The sequence below is a fragment of the Arachis ipaensis genome, chromosome B7, assembly GCF_059453495.1.
Source record: "Arachis ipaensis isolate K30076 ecotype BB chromosome B7, ASM5945349v1, whole genome shotgun sequence".
Taxonomy (NCBI): domain Eukaryota; kingdom Viridiplantae; phylum Streptophyta; class Magnoliopsida; order Fabales; family Fabaceae; genus Arachis; species Arachis ipaensis.
Window position 1 is genome coordinate 133437426 of NC_142442.1, and position 19220 is coordinate 133456645.

General features: G+C 33.3%; 2 protein-coding genes across 2 annotated transcripts; one reads left to right on the forward strand and one right to left on the reverse strand.

The window, feature by feature from the left end:
- Nucleotides 1-3359: 3359 nt before the first annotated feature.
- LOC148554207 (uncharacterized) lies at nucleotides 3360-4812 on the reverse strand. The gene is made up of 3 exons (XM_088495037.1): nucleotides 4476-4812; nucleotides 3728-4157; nucleotides 3360-3462 (listed from the first exon to the last, which is right to left on the reverse strand). The coding sequence occupies exons 1-3, from the start codon at nucleotides 4810-4812 to the stop codon at nucleotides 3360-3362; spliced, it is 870 nt and encodes a 289-aa protein (XP_088351163.1).
- Nucleotides 4813-15202: 10390 nt separating this feature from the next.
- On the forward strand, nucleotides 15203-15926 carry LOC107608325 (basic blue protein). Its single transcript, XM_016310150.3, has 2 exons — nucleotides 15203-15523; nucleotides 15623-15926. Exons 1-2 carry the CDS (start codon nucleotides 15337-15339, stop codon nucleotides 15820-15822), a joined length of 387 nt encoding a protein of 128 aa, XP_016165636.1. The 5' UTR covers nucleotides 15203-15336; the 3' UTR covers nucleotides 15823-15926.
- Nucleotides 15927-19220: the final 3294 nt, after the last annotated feature.

Below are 19220 nucleotides of genomic sequence, written 5' to 3' on the forward strand. Positions count from 1 at the left end.
GTCCAAGCGGTCCCTGCTATTGAGGGTTCCCCAAAAAGACCTCAAAAAAGAAAGGCCGAAGCCACAGCTTCCTCACGACAACCGCTAAGGAAGAGTCGAAGGACTCCCACAAGGACTTTCAGAAGGGTAACTATTCTCTACCTATACATATGTACTTAACCTGAAACTTTTCGAAAATCACATTTACTTACAAGCTTCTTGATTTCAATCTTTCATCAGTTACAATTGCAATCATCGAGCGAAAGCTCCTCTGATGACAGTGAGCCCCCTATTCAGAATATCCTTGCTACATCCTCATAATCGGAGGATACAATTGATTCAGATTCGGGTTCTCAATTAGTTCGAACAACTAGACCCATTCCGGTAACATTATATCAATTTCACATATATTTCGATTTAGTTAAAATAAGTCTCGACTTATTGTACCTTATATTTAAGCCCGTTACTGCTGCATAATCAATCACCTCATCTCTGGCACCTGATCAGCCACATCAACAACAACAACAGGACATAGGACAAATCACATCTCATTCATCAATGCAAGCCACAAAATCTGTTCAGCCTCTCCAAGTCGCTTTTCCCATTCCGACTGAGACACAGGTAGTTGACTTAACAAAGGAGCACACCCATCACTCTCCAAAACAAACTTTGATCATTCAACATGTCTCCCCAACCAACCAGGCTGCGCTTTCTGCTGAATTTCAAGTGGCCCCTGATTCTGACTCTCCTTCTCGACTCGCTGAAACTACTGCTTCAGATTCTCCATCTAGAATTCTGGAAACCCTTTGTTCTCCACAAAGAACCTCTATTCCTCCCCAACAAACTGATCTCCAACCTCTCCTTGGTAAAGGATATGGAGATTTGAGTGTTTCTACCGAATCTACAAATGTCACCTTCATTAACCTGGTCACCATTCTAAATCTAGCTATTCAGGAAGACCAAGTGCCTATTTCTACCCCTATACTCATTGGTCCTTCTACATCTGGTCCTTCATCCGAGCTGAATGTTAATGCTCGAGAACAACTCCTATCACTTCTCAAACTCTTGGACCATCCACCCATCGAATGGACTAATGATGCAGTCCTGAACAAGCTTTTGTCCGATGTTTTGGGTTCATCTTTTGAACTTCAAGTTCTAACCTTACACTCTGCCATAATCAATCAATTCAAACAAATTGTCAACAAAAGCATAGCTACCCAGGAAAAACTTCAAGAAATCAAAGATGAAGTAGCTAAGATCAGAACTGAGTCAGAAAGCTATACTGCGGCTCTTCAGCCAATCAAAGCTTCTTGTGAAGAATTCGATTTGATAATCTCTCAGGCTATTTCTGTTCAAGCTCACTATGATAAGGAAGAAAGAAAATATGAAGCAGAATTGGCTCAAATTACAGAAAAACTTGCCAAAATTCGGAAGAGAAGAACTGATATAACTACACCTCTAGCCACTGCCCAGCAAGAACATCAACAACTTGTACAAGAAATCGTTTCTATTGAGGCCAAACAGGGATAATGTGAGAAACAACTTGACAAGGCCCAATATGAAGAATTCAATCATGCTGAGACACTTTCAGTTCTGGATAATGAAAGGGTAAAGCTACGCTCAGACTTAGCAAAGTTTATGGCACCTTACATTTCTTCACCTTAGACTTCAGTACTTGTAATGGTTTTCTTTATTTTTGGACTTATGCATTTTAATTTTAATTCAGCAAACAATGATATTGCTTCAAATACTTTCTATTAATCGAATTGATTATATTTCCTGATTCGATATCCTTGATTCGATATGCATTTCCGGAATATAATCCTATCACTTGGAAAGGGCCTTCCCAAGTATGGGACCATTTGCCAAGAACTCTCAATTTCTTTTCTATTGGAAAAATAACTTTCAAAACCAACTCACCTATACTGAAGTATTTCTCCTTTATTCGACGATTGTAATTTCGAGCAACACTTTCTTTTTGTCGAATCATATTTTCGAGTGCCAATATTCGTTTTGAATCTAATTCGTTCAACTCATCAAACATTGCATTCCAATAATCATGAACTGGCAAATCGTTTTGTTTGGACACCCTCAAAGTATTCAGATTGATTTCCAATGGTAGCACAGCATCATGGCCATATACTAATTTATAAGGCGACGTACCTATTGACCCTCTTGGTGAATTTCGATAAGCCCATAAAACTTGACTTAACATTTCATGCCAAGTTCGAGGTCTATTCCCGATCTATTTTTTAATCAAACTTATCAGGATTTTATTTGCTGCCTCGACTTGCCCATTAGCCTGTGCATAATAGGGGGTTGAAATAATCATACTAATATTCCTTGAAGCTGCAAAATTCTTGATTCGCTGACCAGTAAACATAGTCCCTTGATTAGTGCTTAATGTTTGAGAAATTTCAAATCGATGGATTATATGTTCCTCAATAAAATCAATTATTTCATTTTGCCCAACTTCTATTAAAGGAACTGCTTTGACCCACTTTGTAAAATAATCAATTGCTACCAGGATAAATTTATGATGTTTCGATGAAGGAGGATGAATCAATCCAATTAAATCCAAAGCCCAACCTCTAAACGGCCATGGCTTTATAACCGAATGCAACTCAGATGTTGGGATCTGTTGTATCGAACCATGTTTTTGACATTCCTGACACGCCTTTGCATATTCGATACAATCTTTGATCATGGATGGCCAATATACATGATTGCGATATAGCACCCATTTCATCTTCTTTCCAGCTTGATGAGCACCACATATCCCTTTATGGACTTCACCCAAAGCAATGTCTTTATCATCTTGACTTAGACATCTCGACAGACTTCCATCGATTCCCTTATACAACTCATCAGCCATCAAGACAAAATTTATTGCTTGCAATTTTACCTTTCTATCAACTGGGATGCTGGGATTCTTTAAATATTCAGCAATAGGCTTTCTCCAATCATTATCTTTCCATTCGCTTATACACAAAGCTTCCCTTTCATCCGTAGGCACTAAAATTTGACGAATACTAGCTAATTTTCTTAAAGTTTCTAGGCCGATTCTATATCTTGAAGCAATTTGGGCTAACTCATTAGTGATCTCGTTATGAATCCTTGGGATATGAACCAAAGAAACTTCTCGAAAAGAGGTTAACAACTCCCAAGCCATTGCCAAATATTTTTGCAACTTCTCATTATTACATTTAAACTCCTTTGATAACTGCTTCAGGACCAACTGAGAGTCCCCTAGGATTTGGACTTCCAATGCCCCCATTTCCAATCAAGATTTCAAGTCCCAAAACTAAAGCTTCATATTCTGCCATATTATTCGAGCAAGGATATTTTAACTCGAACAGGAATTCTGATGGAATCCCATTCTAGCGAGATAACAAGAATTTCAACCCCTGCACCATCTTTGTGCTTCGATCCATCAAAATATAACTTCCAATAATTAACTTTAATGTTAAGTACATTTGTCCCCTGGTCATTCAAATTATCCGAATTATCAACTAGAAAATATTCAATGACCTGACCTTTCACAGCTTTGGCCGGGACATATTATACATCGAATTATGTCAAAGCTAGTATCCATTTTCCTAAACGACCTCGTAACATTGGAAAACTCAACATATATTTAATGAGATCAGTTTGTGCCATAACTTTTACCGATTTAGCCACCATATAGCACTTTAATTTCATACAAGCATAGTATAGGGACAAACACAATTTTTCTATCGGAGAATACCTTGTTTCAATATCAGTCAAAACTTGATTAAGGTAATAAACTGCCCATTCATGTCCATCCTCGTCATCTTGGGCTAGCATAAACCCAATTGTGTTTATAGATGCTGCGATATATAGTTTTAATGCCTCATGAGGACGAACATTCGTCATTATTGGAGCCTTAGATAAATAAGTCTTAATTGACTCAAATGCCTGTTGATGCTCATTTGTCCATTCAAATTGTGAATCACTCTTTATTTTTACTAAAGGCGCGAATACTCGAGTTTGATCAGAAAGATTCGAAATAAACCTTCGAAGATAGTTCACTTTTCCTAGGAAAGATTGCACTTCTTTTTTTGATTTAGGCGCAAACAATGCTAATATTGTATCGGCTTTGCTTTTATCGATTGCAATTCTTTTTTTATGAACAACAAAATCTAAGAAGTTCCCAGCTGATACACCAAAGGCACATTTTAAAGGATTCATCTTTAATCCCTTCTTCCTCATGGTGACAAATACTTTTCTTAAGTGATCAATGTGTTAATTCAATGAAATCGATTTGAACATAACATCATCGATATACACTTTCATAAATCTCCCGATATACTCATGGAATATAGCATTCATTGCTCGCTGGTAAGTCGCATCAGTATTTTTCAACCCGAAAGGCATAACCACTCACTCATAAGTGCCTAATGCCCCGGGACAACGGAAAGCAGTTTTGGACACATCATCTTATGCAATGAAGATTTGGTTATATCCTGAATAACCGTCTATAAAACTTAAAATTTCATTTTCCGCTGCAGAATCAATCAACATATTTGCGATTGGCATAAAATACTCATCCTTTGGGGTAGCATTAGTCAAGTCTCTAACATCAATGCACACCCTCAATTTTTCATTTTTCTTCATCATAGGAACAATGTTCGAAACCCATTCAACATAACGTGCAGTTCGAATAAATTTAGCTTTAATCAACCGTTCAATTTCTTCTTTAATCTTTAGATTGATTTCTGGAGCAAAACGTCGGGGAGTTTGCTTCACAGGTCGAGCATTTGGCTTCAATGATAATCGATGCTCTATGAGAGAATGATCAAGACCAGGCATCTCATGATAATCTCAAGCAAAACAATCTTTAAATTCATGTAAAAGATGAAAAAGTTCAGTTCGAAAAGGATCCGCAAGATTCTTACATATATAAGTAATTCGAACATCATCAAAAGATCCTAAATTGATTTCTTCTAAAGGATCTTGAGATTCAAACCCCATGAAATGATTCACATCTTTTACTGAATATTTTTCAAAACCCAAAGGTTCTAAATTATAGATGCAATCAAAAGAGAAATCAACAGATTCATTATAAATAGAACGGGTTTGATCATTTGCTGGATTAACATCAGCTTTATTTTCAACACAATGAACTTCTACTATTAGATTTGCAGTTCGACTAACAGTATCATTCACTTTACATAATGAAGAAAAACTTAAACCATGACTAAATTCGATTGAAGACATCAAATTGTAACTACTACAAGCAGACAACACATTCCTAACTGATTCAACTTCTTCAACTTTATTCTCTATTAAAGGAAAATTACTTATATAATTATTTAAGATTACCAGGTAATTCGAGACGTCTTGAGCATGCCCATCGAATACCATCTCGAATATATTCAAGATGAACAATCCCAACCAGTCGGGGGTATATCGAGGTGTGGATAACGCAACTTCACTATCAGGCCCTCCGAAGACAAGTAACAGCACTCACAATTATAAAAATTCAACGCCCTGTCAACATTTAAAGGATTCAGTTTTGGGCTATACACCCTAAAATCAACATGCAGCTGTTCGACATATAGATTCAAATCTGCCTTAACAATTTTAGGCTTGCCATCCTCTGTCTAAAGGAGGACACTTTGATGCACAGTAGATGGTACAGCCCAACTCTGTGAATCCAGCCTCGACCTAGTAAAGCATTGTAACTTGCTTTCGATGGCACCACCACAAACACAGTGTTTCGCTCAGATGACCCCACTTTCACCTACAAAGTAACCAGACCTTTTGCAGGAGTAGAAGAGCCACTAAAGTTCGTTACAACAATATTGGTGGGAACCAAGTCATCAGGATGCTTTCCAACCTTCATCAGCATCCTTTCTGGCAAGAAACTAATTGCTGCTCCACCATCAATCAAAACTTTATTCACTTTAATCCCACTCAAAGTAGTAGTAACATGAAGTGGGCGGAGATGGGACTTTTGCTTTTCAGTGGGCCTCAGAAAATACCTTGGTTCATCCTCATATTGGATGAAAGAAAAGGCTTCTTCAGTATCCATGTCATAATCTTCTTCGGGATCGCCTTCATACTCGCCCAAATACTCAGTTGGAATAATCGAAATAGTTCCAACCATCTCATCATCTCCTTCCTCGAAGAATTCTTCATCCAAATTGGCCTCTTTGCTTTTATCAGTTCCTGGAGAATAATCTATTGCCTTACCTTTCTCCAACTTTGCAGGGGACAAAATTTCCTTTGGGCACGTCTCTCCATCAGAAGGAAAGACTATTCGGGAATGCACCGAAGGTGTTGCCTCCTTTCCTTTGTCTGACTGAGGCTTCTTATTCTGATTTAGATTTCTTCTTCCTCTACCCCTTGGGTATCCTCTGGCCCGACCATGTTGATAGGGATACTGATTTCGAAGAGGTCCTCGATGTCCCCATTGTGGATTTCGTCGATAATGAGCATCTCGATTCTAGAATTCTTGACAATTCCGAATCCACTGGACACCTATAGCCCGAGAATGGCTCAACGGTGCAATAGTATTTTGCTGAGGGGCCTTGGAACTTTGCCCCTCTATATGCCGAATTGGTTGCCTCTGACGAGCTTGCTCTTCTCTATGAGCTAACTCATTTTTTATCCTTTCTTTTTCAAAGATTGCTGTAGCTTCAGCATCGAATACAACATTACACCGTGAACACTAAGATACATCACGATCTTTGATCTTTTGCTGCACCAAGAAATCTAGCAGACCATCTCCTACTCGAGGATATACTGATTGAACTTATGACTCGAAATCATCTAGAGCCACGTCAAAATCATATGACATTTCAACCATATTTACTCCAAAGCATGGTTCAACAAAACCAGCTTCTGCGTCGAAAGGATCAACATCAACTTTCATTTCCTTTTTCCCATCATCAAATTTCAGACGTCCTTCCATGATGGCTTCCTGAATCAGGTCCCTGAAACGAACACAACTATTAGTCGAATGACTGGTTGCTTGGTGAAATTTACAATAAGGTTTCCCTTTTAAATCTTTCCCCGAAAGTAAAGTTCTACCCTCAGACAGAATTAATTGTTTATCTTTAAGCAACAAATAGAAAATCTGATCAGATTTTGAAATATCAAAACTATATTTTTTTCCACTTTTTAGTTTTGAATCATTTGACTTTTCATTACTATGAAGCTTTTTGAGTAGGGAACAAACATATGGAGGACCTTTCTTAGGTTCGGCCAAATCGACCTCTGCCTCGAGATCAAACTCCTCCTCTGTGGACTCCATGGTTACATAAGCAACTTTCTCCTTTTGAGAAAAAGGTTTACTCTTTAACTTCTGTTCATTCCTATATTTCTCTTTTTCTTTCTTCATTAATTCAACCTGACGAACCCTTCAGCCAAATGGGCTATGTCAGGGATATGCACATTAAGCAACTTTCGACGCATATAGAACCCTAAACCCATAACCGCTATTTTCACCACTTCACCCTCATGTAATGACACATAGCATCTACTTCTATCATTTTTAAAACGTATCATATAGTCATCAATGGTTTCACCATCCTCACGTTTCAAAGCAACTAGGTCACTAACTGCCACATTCAATTCCCCTCGATAAAATTAAGCGTGAAAAGCAGTTTCCAATTGATTCCATGTCGTTATCGAATTTGGTCTAAGATTCGAAAACCAAGTAAACGTATTCTTCGTTAACGAAGAAGGAAAAAACTTCATCTTCAAATTCTCATCATTGGCTAGATTCCCAATCTCGACCAAATATCGAGCAACATGTTCAGTGGTTGACTCTCCGACTTCTCTTGCAAATTTTGTGATTATTTTTGGATTCTTCACCCCTCTTGGCACTTCATCCATTTGAACAACTTGAGGGAAAGCATACACAAAATGGGGCCGGTTCATAAAATCAATGTTCAAACCAAATCGATTGAGCACTTCTTCCACAATTCTTGTGACTTGATAACGTTCACCACCATGATTAGCACGTAATCTAGCTAGAACATCATCTGCATTCTGGCCACGTGAAATTATCTGAGGATTCTCTCTATTTAAAACGTTGTTTTCATTTTGAAATATATTTTCAAACCCTTCATTATTCCCACCGGTCTCATGCCTTTCACCTTCATCATAATCAATGATTCGAGCAATCCGTTCGACTTGTCTGGCAAGGCGTTCGAATTTTGATTCATGATCAGCCATCATGGGATTAAGAATTGTGGTCATTTATTGAGTCAATAAGTTGACTAAATCATGATGACTTTCCTCTATATGTTGTCAAAATACTGCCATGGAATTAGAGGCATTCGATGTAGAGCCCACATTATAATCACAAAAAAACTCAGAATACTGTTGTAGGTTTTGAGAATTATTTACTCCGTTTACACTCCCAAAACGAACAGGAAGAACAAAATCACTCACCAGTGGAGTATAACCGGGAGGAAGACCATAAGGAGGCCAACTAGTGGTTATTGGAGGATGGACTGATGGTAAAGTACCACATGGATGAATATTACATCCAGTATTTTCAGTTTAAACACTAGTAACCACTATACTTTCACTTACACCCAAACCTTCCGAACGTGAAGTAACCTCCAAAGTTTGCACAGTTACTGGTATGCTGTCATTGGCGGACGAACCACCATTCACAATTGACAATTCATCAGCCATGTGAATAATCCTTCCACTTCTCAATTGCATACACCAAATGACATCAAAATATTAATCTTTTGACACACTTCAATTTAAAATTGTCCCACCGGGTGTGCCAATTTGTTTTGTCGATTTTTAGCAAATCGATGGTGGTTCGATTCTAACGATCTAGGAGCAAAACTTACTCCTCTTTTGCAGGTACCAGTTCTATAAGTGCATCAAAGGTTCTCGAATCAGACGAGTATTAAAACAAAAAATAAGTTCGAAAAGTGCCAAAAAGATAAAAGAAGTGTAAAAGAAAAGATTCAAAAAGTAAATTGACTGAAATCGAAATGATTTGCATTGAATTTAAACAAAGCGGTAAAATGCCTTCGACTGAATCAAAGGACTTTTGACATAGAAATTAAAGATGCTAAAATGTAAATTGGACAAACAAAATCAAACATTTCTTAAAGATAAATTAGACAGAAAAAGTAAAGTTTTACAGAAAGTGTAAATAAAAATTTAAAGGCAATGGAAGGAACCCTACAGAAATCGAACTCGAATGCAGACTCAGAAATTCGCTGGGGATGTGAGTGTGCTTGAGTGTATTTCTGAAGAAAAGTTCCAACCTCTATTTCCTAAAACTTACTAATATTTATAACCCAAATCTGTAACCGATTCTTAATTGTACAATGCCGCCTTGTATGCGCATTCCTTGGTAACCGTTCCTACTCTTTTGCTAATGAACGTTACCAATAAATTTCTAACTCAGAGAAAAGCCTTCAACTCCCTTCTCCGTGTAACCGCTCGATTATCCATTTCGAAAGCACCATTCGATCCTCTATTCGAATTATTTTACCGATTCGCTAAGGTATCAAAATCGAGTACACGTCAGATAACTTCCATTTAACACTGGTACATGTATCTTTTCGATTTCTGCTCCTTCTTAACATCTCTCCAGCATTTCGAAATAGCTTATCCTTTCGAGGATATTTTTCGACCAACAAAAACATAAACATAAATAGTACATTAATTAAACAACTGCTCAAATATAACGTGCTCTTTCTGAATCTTCCTTTAATTTTTTGTGCTCTTCTCTTTTTACACACCGATATTTTCTTAATCGGTAATGCTAGGAAGAAAAAAAAAGTCAAAACTTACCTTATTTAACATTCATTAATTGTCACAACAATTAATGAATGCTAAATAAAGTAAGTTATGACTGATTTTGACTAATTTTCTTTGGTTACGAAACATTTTTATTTCTTAATTTTCTTTGTATGTCTAAATATATTACTCTTCATTGTAGTCTCAATTTTTATTGTCTATGGTCCCTGTTTTATCATTTTTCATGCCACTTTTTAAGCTGCACATCTTGTCGAATTTTCATTCTCATTTTATATCCTTTGTATCCATTCTTTCTTGAATTTGAATTTCTTTTCACACCTAAATTCAATGCTCACATATTTTACCATATTTTTCATGTTCATAGTTCTATTTCTCAAAAACCTTTTATCCCAACATATTTTTTTTCCTTTTATCCACTAAACTATGTTCTTATTATTCATTATCACCTTATCTTCTTCCTTAACATACACTTCTTCAAACATAAATTACAAAGCTTTTTGTATTCCATCTAGCAAAGCATCCCCATTTGTATATTTCTTAAGACATTTCTCCCGTAAAATACTGTACACTTTTCTTCCTCTAGTTAGATAAAATCCCCCACATATCTACTATTTTCAGTTCCATATATCATGCAAAGCCACCACACACATCCTTTATTTTCACTCCCTTGTATTGCTTCAAGTTTTTCAAAATTTTCCTTTCTTCTAATAATATACCATTGACTAACTAGGGTCTTAACTTATACCCAAGTATTCTTTCAATTGTTCACTTTATTCTAAAAAATTCTAATATTTTGACATTCCTAAATGGACAAAATTATAGCAAAAAAGAATATAAACCATTTTTTTTGTCATATTATTCACTTCTTAAACCCGACAAATATTTTATATTTCGGGTTATTTTTTATCGGGTTTAAACTCGAGTCTGAATTGAAAAAGAGAAACAATCATTACTTATCAGCACCAAAATTAATATACTTATATACAACATATATTCAATCAATAGATCATAATAATATTATTGGACACAAAAAAACTTAAACAATTTATCACCACAACAAATCTAATAGAAAAAAAGGGCAAGAAAAAGCACTCTTTAGGAACAAATCTAGAACTACGCAAGCTTTAGGAACGACGACTCAGCAGAGGTGGCGACAATGCAAAATAGAGTAGAAGCGCAAAAAAATTATGCAAAATAGATGGCGGTGAGGCAATAGAGTGGTAAAGTAGAAAAGCGGTATAACTTAGCTTTGCAGGAGCTATTGGGGGTGGTGAGTCTGACCTTCGCACAGGATGCTGGTGGAGACTGAACTGAGTCTGAGCAGCACGAAGAGGTTTGCACTTTGCATGTAAAGTAGAACAGAGCATTGCTAGAAGAAGTCTTCGAGCAGTGCAACACAAAGAAGAAGCAGTCGAGCAGAGTAATATTTTGTATGGAGAAAAAGATCGAGTGGGGCTGGTGATGGTGAGTGTCTCAGTAAAGATTAAGTACGAAGAAATAGAGATTGACACTAAAAAAAGGCTGAGAGTGAGAGACGTACCCTAATTGAGATTTGAGAGGATAGTAAATGCAATGTGCAAGATATTTTTTGTTTAAGTAGTCTCTCGCAGAGCCAGGCTGGTGACTGGTGACTCGAGCTTTGATTCGAACCTGGTTGAGTAGTTTTTTTTCAAATGACATTTTTTTCCAAGTCTAATCTGAACCACTTTAAAATTGAGCCAAAATAATTCACCAAAAATCTTTAGATTTGGCCAGATCTTTATCAGACTGAGACTGGATGTACACTCATTAGGAAAAGCCACTCTTACAATAGTATGCATAACTATTTATCCATGCACTATTACTATACGTATTAGATACAAGAATTCTACGAAAAATTGATCAAATAATTATAGTAACAACTAGTAACGGCCAGACACAAACTTAAGGATTATGTTAGGTAACCAATAACTTTCTTGAACAATATGAACAACTACCAATCAGATCAAAACACACTACACCTCCAAATTACCCACCTAAATCTTAATATTAGAACAACCATTCGCACACCTAGTGAAATAAACATCTGATATATCCATTGTTCACATTGTTTAGTATTTTCATTATTGTCTACCTATACTTTTCCCAAACTTAAAACTCTAAGTCCTAATATAGTATTCTTTATGTATAATTTTATAATCCTAACATCACTGCCAAAAGGAGGAAGTAATATATATGAATAAGATTATTTTAAAGTAAAAAAAATATCTTTCAAAGTACATATTAGGAACATCTTTTTTTTAATAAAAAATTCAACATAAGAAGGTGGAGCAACATAAGCAAACACAGACACCAAGAAAAATAGAACAACAAAACTAAGAAACAATAAAAATAATTTACAAAAAATTCCTTGTCATTTTCGATATTGTCATCAATAATTAAAAGGGTCAGAACCATACTACTCTTTATAACTTAAGAAGGTTCTATTAATAAGGACTTTAACACCTGTCTTTTTATTTCTAAAAATTTTTTCATTTCTTTCATTCTAAATATTCCAAGTTACTGCAAATAATTCAAATAACTACTTTTTACAATTTTCTTTGTTACTAGGCTCTCCTGTCCAACTCTCAAAGTGTTGTCTGATGCTCTCCGAAATGACTCACGCTCTACCAAAGAGTGCCATTCGTGCACACCAATCCTGCAAGGTAAACTCTCATAACCAAGGAACAAATGATGAATGAACTCAATATCCTTCTTACACAAAACACAAATATTATAACTAGGACTAATAATTCTTAGCCTATTCAATCTCTCTTTAGTATTCACCTGCCAACCAAAACAAACCATGCAAACAGTTCAATTCTTGGAGGAACCAACCCTCTCCAAATTACACTAATGTAGTTGTAGCTTGTTATGTCCTTTGGAAGAGTTTCTTCCTGCAAAATCGGAATAAAAAAGTTAGTAGAATATACGCCTTTTTCTTTTATCAAATTTTCACACCACCCTATCCTCTCTACCAGTTGTTAGTTTAATTGATCTTAGTATATCATGAAGTTGGTTGAGAATTTTTAACTCTCATTGGTAGAGATCTTTCCTCCATTGAAAGTTTTAAATCCACATTAGCCCATTCCAAAATTTACAATCCCCTGTAACAGATCCTTTTTTATTTGAAACTGAGAAAAGTCTTGAAAAACTATCTTTCAAAGAACCACATCGTAGCTATATATCTTTTCAGAAGTGAATTCTCCTTCCATCCTCTAATTTTATAGTCAAACCACTAATCATCTTATCCATCACCCATTGCTCACTAATCTGCAGCTGACATATATCTTTTTATGAATCTCCTCTTGTAGGTAAAATATGAATAGATAACATCTCATTGGAATTTAAGTTATTAATAGAGCACACAATCTTTGTTTACAAAGGACATTCCACTTTTAAAAAACGCTACCACCACTTAAACAAAAGCGATGTATTTCTTATCAATGCATAGCCTGTACCTAATCCACTTGACTTTTTCAGAGTCTGTACCATTTTTTATTTCACGAGAAACATACTATTCTTATCATTTTCTTTACTCTATAAAAATTTTTTTTGTAATTTAATTAGCTTTTTCGTAACCACTTTTAACATTTTATACAAATTCAAGTAGTAAACTGATAAACTATTGGGCACAAATTTAAGAAGAACTAGTTTATCAGCTTTGTTAAGGATTTTCGTCTTTCATAGACTAAATTTTTTCTCCACTTTATCTATTACCAATTTTCAAATCTTAATTAATTGTGTTTATTTGTGATTATTGTTGTCGGCGGTTGTTATTATATTCTTGAAATCTTGATTATTACTACTTTGTTTTCTCAATATTTTGCACTCCCTTGATGCCCTAATAGAAAACTTAATTAGTCTTCTAGACACAAAATTAAAAAAAAAGTAGTACCTATTGTAACAAGTGATGTCCCATCAAGGCTCAGGTATGGGGTACACAAACTTTCATCATTCATCAAAGTGTGGTAGTCATTAGTCAACGGTGCAATTCATAATGTTCCATGCCTTTTTAAAAGCTACAGCCCTCATGGGCCAAATTAATAACTCACTACTCAATTAAGCTCCCCGGATTTCATGTTTAATTTGCCCGTTAAAGTTGTGGCAGATGGGCCTAAACCCTTGACTCCATAGGGTACTGTGAGCATATTCCTCAAACCACCAAGCCCTTAATTCATTGGGCTTTAATTTGAGGTAAATTTTAAAGTCTAATACATTAATATCTAAATTATCTAAAAGATAATTAAGTTGGATTCGTCTAGTAGTTAGTTTATTAGTCAATTTAAATAAGTGTTAAAAATTCAAATTCTGTCTCATACATGCAGAAACCCATTAACCAGCGACAAACTCTTAAGTAGAACTCCGATCCGCAACGGATTAATCCTTAACTTGTCGAATTAAGAAATATCGTAAAAATAAAAAAATTATCTAAAAAATAAGAGAAGTTAAGGTGAATCTTATTTTTTTACTTTTATGTTAAATCGTTAAAAAATTAAACATCATAAAAACACACTAATTTGTTGTGAGATGATGTTTGAGTTTTGAAAACTATGAATAAAATATTCGATAGAACTCTCATAAACGGATATATCTAAGAGTTTTCTAAAATATTTATGATTTGTCCTAATTTATTATCTTATATGTGTTTATTAGATAAAATCTAGGGTTAACTTAGAATCTCAGTAAGTGGGGTCATTTAAGGTTTAACAAACATATGAAGTTTTGCATTCAATAGGCAAGTACAGGATAATAAATAGGACAATTTTGAATATCTCACCTTGGATGGACTTTTTCTAGATAGGTCCATCAAATACTTTATCTAACTTCTAATAATGGTTAATGCCAAGAGCTCCTCAAGATAAATTTTGGATTTACCTTCAAGAATGTCTTAAGCAATAATGCACTAAAAATATATTTTGTTTTCTAACCATTTTTGATAATATTTTTCTCTTTACAATGGTCTTAACAAGTATCTTTTTAACTAGATTAATATTTTTGTAGTTTTTAACATCTTAACTTTTTTAATCAAATTTATTTATGAAATGTACTTTATCTGAATCATAGTCTAAATTTTGTTAGTAATTAACAAAAAATTTAATTTTAATGTACTATCAATATAAAATAATTTTACACGTGTATCTAATTATGTAATATCACATCGATAAAAATAACTACTTTTTATATTAATAGTCTAAATAGTCATTCAAAAGAACGGATGCGATTTAACGATTATGTAAAATGCTTTACACTTTCATGACATCAAAATTAAATTCATTAAAAAAAATTATTAAAAGTGGCGGTTATAATGTAGTATATTATCTAGTAGTTAATTAAGGAATTATTAAAATAAAGTTAAGTCACTAACAATAAGTCTCTGCTTTTATTTATTTTGTCCTTACATTCCATCTTTTATATGCATCATGAGTCAACCACCCTTATAAAAAGACCAAAGGGAAACTAAGCTTTTCAACCTTACAAAAACACACACAGAATCTTTCACCTTCAATCTGCTACTTATATTGTTAATTATAGCCAAGATCTGCATCACTTTGGAGAGTACATACAAAAATGTCTAAGGGAAGAGGCAGTGCATCTTTACTTATGGTTATGGCCACCTTGATCTCTCTTATGTGTCTGCTGTTTCTAGTGAAACCTTCAAATGCAGCCACTTACACTGTTGGAGGACCTGGTGGATGGTCCTTCAACACAAATTCTTGGCCCAAAGGAAAAACCTTTAAAGCTGGTGACGTGCTAGGTAACTTTAATTAGCTTCCTTTTTATTATGTGTTACTCATAATTTTTAGTATAGTCTTAGATCAAATACATATTTACTGAGATTATGTTAATGTTGCAGTTTTCAACTATGATTCAAGCACACACAACGTGGTTGCTGTGGATAGAAGTGGATACAGCAGTTGCAGGACCCCAAGAGGTGCTAAAGTGTTCAGATCAGGGAAGGACCAAATCAAGATCGCAAGAGGTGCAAATTACTTCATATGTAACGTCCCTGGTCACTGTGAATCTGGCATGAAAATTGCCGTCAATGCAGCTTGAATGGGATGGCCACTAGTAGCATGAGTACAAGTGATGTTAATTAATTAATGTATGCTTATTAGGGTCATCATTGCATGTTGATAATAAATTCAGAGATGCCAAAATCCGATCAGAATTTATTATTTTTGACCAATAATTAGCTCATATAAAAGTGTGAACTAGAAGTTATATGTAGTTATTTTTATGTGAAATTAATAATTAAAAATTATTATACAATAATTTGATTTTGTTAAATTATTTAATAATTTTTAATTATTAATTTTATGTAAAAATAAATGCATATAAATATTAAGTTTTTTTTATTAATTAAAAATTAGTGAAGTTGGCCTGTTAGATTTGTATTTGTGTGGAGTGAGATATGTGTGATAAGAAAAGAAGCAGGGATGGTCCATTAGTCACGGGCTGTTCTTGGACTATATGGTATGAATTTTATGATTTTATCTTATCTGTGCACATTGTGATCTGTGAAATTATGGAAGTCTGTTGCCAACTTTCTAGTTCTGTGTATCTCTCTCACTTCTATGTTTGTTACTTTTTGGCCTCATCGCAATTATACGTGAGTATCAATTAGGATAGCTACATTATTTTATTTTATTTATAATATCCAAATTTCCAGATTCAACATAACGGTATGAACCATCCAAACTAGACTAATATCTATATTCTAGTATAACAAGAAGCAAAATTACAAAAAAAATATAATATATTATATTTTCTCATCTCAACATGCCAATACCTCATTTGTTATTGGTTAAAACTCTATTTAAAAATTTATTGTTGATTAATAAATTAGTGTATAAAAAATTCTATGTAGCCATCAGTTTTTTTTATAATTTTAGCTATTATTTGACCATCATAAATACTAAATTATCATTTACGTGTGTAAATTTTAAAAAATATAGATGCAAATTGTATTAATTTATGTATACAAACTCTTATAAATGTAAGTATAAATTATATATTTTTTGTGTGCAAATACTTTTAAATATGAGTACAAATTATTGCTATCAAGTGTTTGCACAAAATTATTTGTGCAAACTCTGCAAAATATGGATGCAACTTATATTAATTTATGTGTGTAAATTTTAGTAAATATGGGTGCAATTTGTATTAATTCTTGTGTGCAAATACCTGTAAATATGGCTACAGGAGCGGAGCTTAGTTGAGACGATGGGCCATAGCTCCCAAATTTTTTATAAAAAAATTAGTAGTAAGTTTTCAAAAAATAAAAGAATAGTTCAGTTGGCTCAAGAATTTTACTATGACTTAAAATATCCAGCTTTGATCTTCATCTCTTACTTTTATTGCACAATAGTTTTAGTATTTAAACATTAAAAACATGTTGAATTTGGACCGAATTGGGTGGATCTATGTTAGCTTTTACAACACATTAAAATTAAAAAATAAAAAATTAGGTATTTTTTATTTATTTAATTTAATTTTTTATATGATAAAAATATTAGAATATTCACTAAGTATTGATATTATTGTATTTGTATAAATTGATAAAAAAATTCAATAAATATTATAAATTGCTAAAAAATTTACTTCTGATTTAATTATTGAAGATTTTAAGCCACTAAAGACTCGAAGAGTACCATTATAAATTTCGAACCCATTATAAATTATTTTATATTTTTTATCTTAATATTTATAAATATTATTATTAAATTTTTATATTAAATTTTTGTCCTCCAAAATTTTATTTCAAGCTTCGCTAGTAGATAACCCTCAATCCTAAGTACCTTAAATAGATTGGATAATTCTCAATAATAAGTACAACACACACCCATATATTCCTCATATATTTATCAATTTTTTTATAAGAGTTGAGCCCAAGATCTTTGAGATAGAAAAGGGACGGAATACCGTGTGAGCTAAAATTCATTGGCTTTCTGTCTTAATATTTTAATTTAGTAAGTTGGATCATTGGCGCAGGGTATATAAAATTATCTTATTATCGGGCCCAAAAGACCCAAATTACTACCTTATTTATTGAAGCATGACTAGGAATAATGTGGTGACCCAAAAAAAAAAAAAAAACCAAAGGGAAAGATTCCTTCACCATTTTTTTTAAAATTATTTATTTATGAGTTTTATTAACAACAAGTAGAACACTTTTTAAAAATATTAAATTGAAAGAAATTTTATATATTATTTTAAATTTATTTGTTTTTCTTCTCTTAATTAATACTTTTTAACTAAATTATTTGTCCGGAAAATATGAGTCCGAATACAAAGATTTGAGTTCAAATTAGATACAAAGGAATTTGCCAAAAAGAATAATGAACATATGTATTTGATTATAGATTTGTTGCATTTTTTAAGCACTTATTATGACCATTTAGTAACTTTCTTTTTCTGCTAATCTTACAAAGAAAGACTACTAGATTTAGGGTTTTTTTGCAAGGAGTATTAATTGAAGTTACTATAACCAATTTAATAATAGATTGAATATTGAATATTGAATAAATTTTATTTATAATTTATAAGTTTGGGAGTTGAAAACATAACTTAATTCCAGTTAAATTATTCATACATTATTAATTTGACATAAAATCATTAATAAGAATTTGATTTTGATATATTATTGACATAAAATAATTTTATACGTGTATTTAATTACGTAACGTCAATAAATATATTTAATAACCAATATATCCAAATTAAATAACCATAAATCATGTCATTTATATTTAATTTATTTAACTTATTTAAAAAAATTATTTTTTAATTTATTTGTCCTAAATTAAATATTGAAAATATGAATACAAATATAAATGATTAAAAAAAACTAGTGGGTCGAATAATTTCCGAGGAAAAAGAACCAACCTATGGACGAGATGTAGCAAGTAGCAACGAATGTGAATGAGAGACCGAGTTTTGATGTTGAAATGGATGGAAACTCATGGGCCAATATGGGCTTAACACGTGTACATGTATTTTTCGTTCTGGATAGACGTGTACATGCTTCTACCATTACATATTTTCATTGATAATTTTTTTATTCACTTTGTCTATTAATGTTTGTGGATAATCAACTTATCAACATTTAACATCAATTGGGCTTGCACTACTCTTTCAGTGCAATAATGGATATGGATTAAGAGTCATTGTGATTGTAATTTGTTAATTTGTTTTTATACTGAAGATGGGATTTATAAAAGCTCGTCACATATAATACCAAAAAACAGTTCGTCATATAAAACAATTAAAAAAAAAAAAGAGGTTCTCTCTCGTGGGGTCATTACATGTTAACATTACCGTCATCACGTTCCGTGACTTCCGTCCAATACTCTTTGGGCTATTTTTTTTTTTTATGGCGTTGATTGGAGAGAATGATGGATATATTGGTTGGAAAGTAAGTTCTACAAAAAAAAAAAAAAATCTACAAAAAT

Coding starts and splice junctions, on each gene's coding strand:
- LOC148554207 (XM_088495037.1), bottom strand. CDS start 4,812: ATGCCTGGTCTTGATCATTCTCTCATAGAGCATCGATTATCATTGAAG. Junction 4,158..4,475: donor AATTTTAAGTTTTATAGACG/GTTATTCAGGAT, acceptor TTGGTGTATCAG/CTGGGAACTTCTTAGATTTT. Junction 3,463..3,727: donor TTGACTGATATTGAAACAAG/GTATTCTCCGAT, acceptor TTGAATGACCAG/GGGACAAATGTACTTAACAT.
- LOC107608325 (XM_016310150.3), top strand. CDS start 15,337: ATGTCTAAGGGAAGAGGCAGTGCATCTTTACTTATGGTTATGGCCACC. Junction 15,524..15,622: donor TAAAGCTGGTGACGTGCTAG/GTAACTTTAATT, acceptor TTAATGTTGCAG/TTTTCAACTATGATTCAAGC.